Here is a 10,000-nt window from a genome sequence, read left to right on the forward strand (position 1 = left end):
AAAATACCCTTTAAGCATTCATAGTTTTTAAGATCACGTGATATCCTATGCCGATAAGTATGAGATTATAAATAGAGTATTTCATCATTCTACATCTTTGTTCCTGATAACTCTCATTAGGGGTGGTGTTAGACAGTCAAATAGTTTTTAATTGAGCTTTTAATATAATAATAATAATAATAATAAAATAATAATAATAATATATAATAATAATAATAATAATAATAATAAATATAATAATAACAATAATAATAATAATAATAATAATAATAATAGTAATAATAATAATAATAATAATAATAATAATAATAATAATAATAATAATAATAATAATAATAATAATAATAATAATAATCTACTTTATTCATCCAAAAGGGAATTTTTGTACAGACGTATAAAATGCCGACAATGATACATACATAAACATAATATACGTAAATTAATGTGGTAAAGTAAATTTTGGTAATAGGTATATATAGTATAATAATATTGTAGGCTGTAAGATAATTACATAGTGTAATTTAAGGGACATACAGATTATAAAAGTGTAAAGATATAAATATCTAGAAAAGGTACATTGATGTCAACATATAAGAAAAAAAGTTCAGTAAAAAAGCTAAGAATTAGTTACAGTGTAATACTATTGTAAATTGACTGAGAAAAATTACATAGTATAAATTACATGGCACGTAATGTAGAATGAGAAGGTCAATAGAAAATTGTAGTGAGAGATTTTATAAATTGATGTTTAAAAAATTGTGGGTATGGAGTAATTTTAAAGAACAAGTTTCAAAGTTAAAACAGACGTACACCAAAATTTATAAATTATTTTCCTTATTAAAAAAAAAAAAATCTGCAACTGTAAGGTAAAAAGGATCGGAGGTGTCTTTCACTTTTTGTTCGTATAGACAACAATCGGTCACTTCTGTTCGACTTAGTGATCTGAAGATTTAAAGGGTGAGTTGGATTATCTAAAATATTACTAATTTTTCTTAAGCAGTATTCTGTATATAAATCATTAAAAGACATGGATCCTGTAGTAAATTTATTAGCTCTTTTAATAATCCTGTCAAAGTTAGCTTTTGCTGAGCTAAGACAATCCCCCCCCCCCCCCCCCCCAGGCAGTAATACAAAAAGCCAAAACACTTTCTATTACAGATCTATAAAATAGCGTACAAAGTGTTTTGTCAATGTTAAGTTTTATATAGCGCAATATCAATTAAAGGTGTCAAAGCGCTTTACAAAGAGTCTCTGGACAACAACAACACTTAACATGTAGGACGGGACATGTCGCCTGTAAAGCGACATTACAATGTCTTCGGACGGAGACAACGCTGTTAAAGACCAGGTACTCATTTTACACCTGAATACGGTGAGAGAATGTGAGTAAAGAGCCTTTAAAGAATATGTAATAAAGTGTTACCATTGTAAAGTCTGAGGGTCTTGGTAGCAGAGTTTTTTTTAAAAAATTGAGCTTTTATATAGCGCAATATCCACTAAATGTCCTCAAAGCGCTTTACAAGGGGTCCCTGGTCAACAGCGACATTTAACATGTAGGACGGAACATGCCGCCTGTTAGGCGATATTACAATTTTTCGGACAAAGACAACGCTGTTAACGGTCAGGTACTCATTTTACACCTGAGTACGGTGAGAGAATGTGAGTAAAGAGTCTTTTTCAAGGACTCAACTATGCGCCGAGCGAGGCTCGAACCCAGGACCTTCCGATCCGAAAGCGAGTGTCATACCACAAGACAACATAGCCGCACAGTTAAAGAGCACTTGCTTCACAAGTAAAGGGACCAAGATCGATCAATCCAGGGTGCAGTCCAGATTTTTTTACTGACACCGTATCTACCAAACTGTGATTGGGTAGCTAGGTCTGTTAGATCTGGCGGAAAGTACTTTGTGGTTGACTTTCGTCCTATCCTAAAGGGAGTAAGTAATGTAATTGCTTTTGTCCGTTTCACGCTATAGGAACTGGGATAAATTCCGGCTCCATGAACCTTATGTCTCTGAAGGACTACAGTCAGGTCTATGACTTACTGACTGGGACGCCTCGGCTGCCTCTCTAACTCTAATCATCTGTGTCATTTCCTTCCACAGTTCATGGTCTTTTGCTGTGGATGCTAATTTCATAAGGTCTTCCTTTGAATTTGACTGGAGGATGAAAGTCAGGTCCATGTTTTCACAAACATGAGCTTTGCAGCCGATTGTGTAAAATGTGAAGGTATCTGATTTGAGGCGGGCGTTGTTGTTTTGTTTTTGTTTTTTTGTTTGTTTGTTTTTTGGGGGTTTTTTTTTTTGTTTGGGGGGGGGGGATAATTCCAAAAAGCAAGAGATTACAAAAGCATAAGTGGAGCGAGAATTAGACAGCAAAGGGAGTGTCACCAAATTTCCTGCTGATTGCATTGTTAAAAAGGTACCAACGGATTGTATTAGCGGCTATGTGGTCTGGTGGTATGACACTCGCTTTCGGATCGGAAGGTCCTGGGTTTGAGCCTCGTTCAAAGCATAGTTGAGTCCTTGGAAAATGCTCTCTACCCACATTCTCTGATCGTACCTAGGTGTAAAATGAGTACCTGGCCGTAAACAGCGTTGTCTCTGTCCGAAAAAAAAAAGTAATATCGCCGATTAGGCGTCATGTCTCGTCCTACGTGTTAAGTGTTGCTGTTGGACAGGGACTACTTGTAAAGCGCTTTGAGCACGTTCAGTGGCTATTATATAAAAGCTCAATTTCATTTTTAAATTTATGAAGTTAATCAAGAGCTTTAATAAAACTTGATACCTCGATATGAATATCTTTGTTAAGTTGCCGGTCTACATCCTATAAATATACAAACAAAACAGAAAGAAGAAGTGGAATGGCTAGACCATTCACGTATTAAAACCTGTTTGCGACACACGAGACAGGCTCTAAGCAAGGCGGGCTTTGCGAGCGATCGACCGTCCCTCTGCTTATCGGCCAGGTGTTTGGCCACACACATTGCGTTTTCACCCCGGTTTGCCTGATCGGCGTCCGAACCACGATCAAAACCGGGCGTGTATGGAGCCTTTAACACGGACTTCCCAAGGAGGAAGAAGACCAGGTGGGGGGGGGGGGGGGGTAATAGTTGGTGACGGTGCACGGTGGAGGAAACAAAGAAAGGTGGATACGCATAGAAGCAGGTGAAAAGACAGCTGAAGGAAGAGTCAAATGGCGAAACATCTTTGACAACCTTGCTCTGACTGGGGTTAAGGGGTGGGTACACATAGAAGCAGGTGTAGAAGACAGCTGAAGGAAGAGTCAAATGGTGAAGCATCGTTGATAGCATTAATTTATGCTCCGATTGGGCTTAAGGGGTGGGTACACATAGAAGCAGGTGGAAAAGACAGCTCAAGGAAGAGTCAACTGGCGAAGCATCTTTGATAGCCTATGTATGCTCCGACTGGGGTTAAGGGTTGGATACACATAGAAGCATGTGGAAAAGACAGCTGAAGGAAGAGTCAATTGGCGATGCATCTTTGATAGCCTATGCTCCGGGTTTATGGTTAGATACGCATAGAAGAAGAAGCAGGTGGAGAAGACAGCTCAAGGAAGAGTCAAATGGTGAAGCATCGTTGACAACCTTGCTCTGACTGGGGTTAAGGGGAGGATACACATGGAAGCAGGTGGAAAAGACAGCTCAAGGAAGAGTCGATTGGCGAAACATCTTTGATAGCCTATGCTCAGACTGGGGTTAAGGACTTGAGTCGTGTCAAGTTGATATCTTGTTATCACAGCCATTGGTAAGGCATAGAGAAAAATAGATCGTGTTTTTAAAGAACAGTTCGTATGTTTAGAAAAAAACAACAATGGAATCAGTAGTTTTAAAATAATTTTTTTAAAGTTTAATTGTTATTTTGTACATCAAGATTCATAAAGTCGGAGTACCTGGTAAAAAAAAAACAACCACATATAAATGCTTTTTAGAATAACACAATTTTTAAAAGAATTTTAAAAATATTTTCAGTACAATTTCCATCATTATCAAAGCATTGTTTGATGGGGCTTTTTTTTTTACAAAGTTTAGAATGTCGTCATAAAACAAGCATACATTACCGTTCTTTCAGCGAAATAATAGGGAATGGATTCTCTCAAGTTGTCTAAATAATATTATGTGATCTTCATCGAGTTTATTGTTGTTTGATCATTACCAGGGAACACAAATAAGTCAAAGGAAGAAACAGTCTTGTGAAAAAGGGACCAATCTTTTCTTCTAATCCAGTGAGAAAACAGTGTCATCCAGCTAATAGCATAAAAGAATGAATAATAATAATATACGATTCTAACACTCTTGCGTTTCCAACCACTGCACGAGCTTGCAAGTGCGCGTTGGGATCAAAGTTTGAATTCCAAAACGCAATGGTCAAAGAAATCTTTTATTCTACCCCTCAATCTATTCTCATTTCGCCATCTTTGAATAAAAGATGTGTTCAAAAACATTTAGATAAATGATACTTAATTTTAAACGATCTAACTTTCGTCAATTTTAACGCTTGATAATATGACGTCACTAAATATTGGTGTAAAGTTGATATCATTACGCGCTACTATTTCTTTACCAGATTAATTAAACAGCTTTATAAAAATTAGAAATAAATCAATTTTTATGGTTTCATGATACTTTATCGATAATTATCGAATCGATACAGCACTAAGTCGAATGAATAAAATCGATCAAACAATTTTGCTTTGAAATAATGACTCAATTAAATGTAAATATAATGAGGTGAAAAAGTAAATATGATATTATCGATAATCGAAGCAATATAATAATAGGCATGTATTAATTCAATATATTATAGCATGACAAGTTTCTTCTCCTACGCCTTGAGGTGTTCAATTACAAGTGAAGGCCGGCTTGCAATACTTGATCAGTCGATTTTTCTACTTTTTGAGATTTTACATCCTTGAGATGAATTGAAATACAAACTTTATTTTAAGCCTCAATTGAAACATACATTTCTCTTGATTGCAAATGAAGACTTAGGTAAAGATGTTTGATTTCGCGAATTTGTGTTTTACTGTTCTTTAGTTGTTTTTTTTAATTTGAGTTCGTGATTTTGTTGTCTGTCAAGTTCTTCTGGTGAGATGGCCGTCATTTTATTTGTAATTGTAAACATTGTCTCGATCTATATATATATATATATATATATATATATATATATATATATATATATATATATATATATATATATATCCTGGCAAGCATATTAATACAACTTTATCAGCATATAATCAAATATCTTGAGATATCATTTCTAAAAATAAAAAAGTAAAAAAGATGAATTACAATAATTCTAAAAATTAAACAGAAATAGAGAAGATGGTTTACAATAATTTTTAAAAATAAATTTTCAAGAAAGAAAAATGACAACCGTGTAAAGTTTTGGGATTTTCCTTTTGCCATCAAATAGGTGATGAATAACACATTAAGCAAATTTAAATGTCTCATTTATTGCCTATTCTTTGTCAAGGGGGAAAGCCCTAAAACGTCTACATAGAATATCTTAGTGAATCAAACCAGAGCTTCTGTTTACCTATTTCACGGTTTACCTATTTCGCTGTCTTTTTTTATATTTTTTTTACGCTACAAGAGGCAACAGCATTTTGAGATATTTCTAGATCACCTATTTTGATTTAACTGTGTATAAATTTTGAAAATCAGATGGAAAACCGCATCTCTAACATAGAACTATGGAAAAGGTCAAACCAAGAACCCACCATCAACACCCACATCAGGAAGGAGGAGGAAATGGAAATGAGGCGGTCATACACTAAGAAGACCAGGGAGCAATGAAATGTCACCCGCCAATCCCTTGAGTGGAACCCCCCCCCCCCCTCCCAAGGGACACGAAAGGTGGGGCGTCTTAACGTAGCCATCGTTATGTTATAGCCTGATACTGAAATCCAAAAGGACTGGCAGTTTGACGTCATTATTTGGTTTTTGCACCGCTTAGTGAGTTGTCGTCAGTAGAGCTCATGGAAACAAGTTATTTCATTGGTTGAACTATTGAATACAACTCACGATTTGTTTTCTTTTGTGGCAAAATACTGGCATTTTGACGTCATTTTTTGGTCAGTATCAGACCATAACTTGACGAAGGCCACGGTCTAAAACACGCGTAGGCACTCGCTGTCAGAAGAAATGACAATGATGTCAGGCCTCACTTGGGAGACTACCAAGAAGATGGTCAAGGACAGAAGTATATGGCTGTTGATCGTAGAGGTCTGGGGTTCCACTAGGAGTGAAGAGGCTTAACCCTTAACATTACCAACCATAGGAAAATCGTCACATTAGTAACGATACGACCAACATTTTTCTAATTCAAATTTCTTGTGTTCAGTATAAAATTTAAAGAAAATGAACAGTGTGTTGTCGAGCATGTTTTACTAAAGGAATTATTTATCGCAAGAACTTTACTGCTATTCTGCTTGAGTGATAAGTAATATATTTTTGTGTTAGTTGGGTATGAAGTTTTGGGGGAAATCCTGAAAATGGCTGGTAAGGAGAGAGTCAAGGTGTATACATTAAATTTCCAGCGCTTGGTGTAATTTATTTCCTTTTCCAGCACTGCATGTCCTGAGTTGACATCAACGTATGTATATAGAAAAAATCATTTGTCAAAATCTCAAAAAAAAAAAACAATAGTTAAAACACGAATATAAATAATAATTTTTAAAAATATTTTAAAATTTTAAATTTAGCAGACGAAGTGTTGACAAGAACATCCAACCGGAAGTAACAGCTTCATAGGGGCGATTCGTTTGTTCTCCTGGAGGGCGCTGCAGTAGGCCACGACATTCACCCACCGGAACTCCTCCACGCAAGCAGACAGACCACGATTGACACCGCAGAAATTACAGTCCTGGCGTCTAGAGGAAGAAAAAAAATAGGATTCAATAGTCGTAACGTCACTTCCTTCCTAATGACGCATGGTAACTTAGCAACACTGGCTCTAAACTATCGGAACAATGGCGAACGCCCGTATGAAATATTTCTCCGGCGAGCATAACGGGTATCCAGAGGAGAGAAAAAACACATACATTTGATCATGTTTTGACTTTTACACATTCTACTCACAAAAGTTCTAGCCAGCATGAAAAATAAAAAGGAATGATTTTCTTTGTTTAGAACCAAGATGGCCGCCATTGCCGGGAGGCGTGACATCAGACTATTGAATCGTATTGTTGTGAAAATTTTAAAAAATAACTGCGACCGACCTGCCGTCTCAAACTGGTATTGAGTTGGGGCCGTGGCCAACTTTAGTACCTGTCTAATACTCATTTAAAAAATCAGCCCCATAGATCATGAATATTACTCACAATTTTAGTCCATTATTTTGAAATATATACATGGTTTATTCCAAGTGAAGACTGGAATAATCCAGACGTTAACCGCATTACAGCGCTGAAAAATGAGCTAGCGCGAGGTGACTTGACCAAGGCTAAGTGGGCTACGAAACGTGGCGGTGAATCGAACTCGGTACCTTTTGTGAGGCTTTGTGGTCTAGTGGTATGGCATTCGGACATGTAGATCCTGGGTTCGAGTCCCGCTCCGAGCGACGAAAACTTAAATCTTTAGAAAAAGGTTCTTTACTCACTTTTTCACTCACAGTAGACAGGTTAAAATGAGTCTCTGGGCAGTAACAGAAATATCTATGTCGAAAACTAATTGGTAATATCACGTTTAAGGTGCAGCGCCGCGAAGTGAGCTAAGGCTAGGTGACTTGCTCAAGGCCAACAACGCAGCCGGTAGTCGAACTCGGTACCTTTCGGGTACTCAGCAAAGACCACCATACCACCGCTGAGCCACGCTGTGCCGTACCCACATCCAAGGAGTTTGGAACCGGAAGAGTAGATTTTTTTCTACCCGATTGCCCATTGAACGTCACAAGTGAGTGACATAATAATATATGCACTTAATAAAAATCGAACAGTTTAATTTTTCATTTCTGATCAATTAAAATCGAAGGAATGTCAAAAATCTCACCCCATCGACTTCCCGGGTGAATAAGTGCAGCGATTTTACCTTAGAAATAATATTTGTCTGGGGCCATTAGTAAAGCTGACATGTCCCAGGACGGAATTTATTCGCCAGTTATCTGTCCAGCCCTGGAAAAATACAAATTTAAAAATTTGGCCAGAAAACTCGTCCTTCAAATACCCCGCGGGGTCCCAGGTTTGAGAGTTTTTGCCAAGATGAGGGACATTTAAATCGATCGATATTTGAAGGACGAGTTTTCTGGCCAAATTTTTAAATTACATTTCTTTCCAGAGTAGAGCAGACAACTGGTGAAATTCGAACTGTAGGTCAAATCAATAATAAATGATATTTTATATTATAAAGCCGGTGACCTCAGTGTCAAATGGAAAGACATTAGAGGCCATGAACTGATTATCATTGTTGTTCTTATTGTGTGCTTATATAGATAGTATGCGCTTGGCTAAGAAGCTCATAACATTGCCATCCGGAAGTATAACGGACCAACACATAAAACTGTGTGTATCCATGAACGTTTATAGTCAGGTTAATACAGTTCAGTGAGCATTACTCATAAACGCGGATGGCAAAAGACAATAACAAAGACCTGAGTGACGTCATCTTCGAACTATCTATAAGGGGGATTGGGGGGGGGGGGGAGGGGTAATCAATGAGTTCTGAGGACTGAGTCGACTGCATCTCATCGATAGTGCAATATGGTTACGAACTAATAAATAATAAATATGAAATTGAATGTAAGCTTCGATTTTATTACAAGAACAGATCAAATTAACGTTTCGGGTTTCCCCTTTATCAACAAAACAGGATGAATGAAACACTACAAATGAATGAGATAATGTGGTAGTGGCGTTGTTACGTTGAATAAACAAAACATTTGTTTTTTCATCCTGCCAACCAATCTCTTTTTCAAACTACTCAGATTAATTTGAAAGTGACATCAATGAAATATATCTGATATAACTGATCCGGTTTTGATGAGCAGTCCTGAAAAATATAATTGATAATGATGATGATGATGATGATGATGATGATGATGATGATGATGATGATGATGATGATGGTGTTGATGATGATGACGATGATGTTGTTGACGATGTTGATGATAATGATGATGATGATGATCATGATGATGATATGATGTCAAACTCACGTGCAACGGTAGTATGTGATCTGTTGGAAGTCAGGGTTAACCACATAGCAATCACCTCCCTGATGGAAAAAACTCTTCAGACTGTACTCCTTGGAGGGACAAGCGGAGTCCAAAGGTTGCATGGAGGCTGGATATCGACCGGCAAAATCACTGAAAGCATAGAATATAATGTAGAGGAGTTAAACTACGGATATAGTCGGTGTTAGGGTTGAGTGAGTTAATAAATCCACTACCACCATGAAAGTATAGATACCCTATTCCACCCTTGCTGTGTTCAGATGTACAATGAATAGCGAGTCGGTGGTAACAGCGATTTATCTGTCAAAAAATTGTTTATAGCACCTTGGCTTTGTTCAGTATTGCTTTTGGCCATGCTTTTGGCGCATTGCACAATATCGATTTTATTCCTTAATAGAAACATGTAAAATAAAATAATGAGTAAACAAAATCGATCAACAGATTGTTCAATTATTTGATTATCAAATTGCAAACATTGCATAATATTGTTAATAAGGTATTAACTAAATCAGTCGAATTCTCCAGAAACAAGAAATGAAGTGAGTAGGAAAGTGCCAGAAGACAATAGAGAATAAAAATTTCGCGACGCCGATGGGGCTGGAACCTGCGACCTTACTGGTACGACAACTCCGCCTGGGGAGAGCGTAACTCAACAGTATGAGCTATCCACGATCCCAAAAAAGATCGCTTCTAACCCTAGTCTTATTAGACCATTCTCTTCCTGACTTCTTGAGGTCACGGGTTACACACACACACACACACACACACACACACACACACACACACACAAACGCTGCGAAGTTGTT

At 37.1% G+C, this 10,000-nt stretch overlaps 1 protein-coding gene across 1 annotated transcript in view; it reads right to left on the minus strand.

Moving 5' to 3' along the window:
- Positions 1-5,215: 5,215 nt before the first annotated feature.
- Positions 5,216-10,000, minus strand: part of LOC144966130 (uncharacterized) — a 23,371-nt gene continuing 18,586 nt past the window's right edge. The window contains exons 5-6 of the mRNA XM_078902239.1: positions 9,177-9,326; positions 5,216-6,897 (exon numbers count right to left, since the gene is read on the minus strand). Of these exons, the coding sequence (XP_078758365.1) occupies positions 6,726-6,897; positions 9,177-9,326 (322 nt within the window). The 3' untranslated portion in view covers positions 5,216-6,725. The remainder of the gene's footprint in view (positions 6,898-9,176; positions 9,327-10,000) is intronic.

This window comes from Berghia stephanieae, chromosome 2 (assembly GCF_034508935.2).
Source record: "Berghia stephanieae isolate SIO BIC M18660-M18661 chromosome 2, UCSD_Bste_1.3, whole genome shotgun sequence".
Classification (NCBI taxonomy): domain Eukaryota; kingdom Metazoa; phylum Mollusca; class Gastropoda; order Nudibranchia; family Aeolidiidae; genus Berghia; species Berghia stephanieae.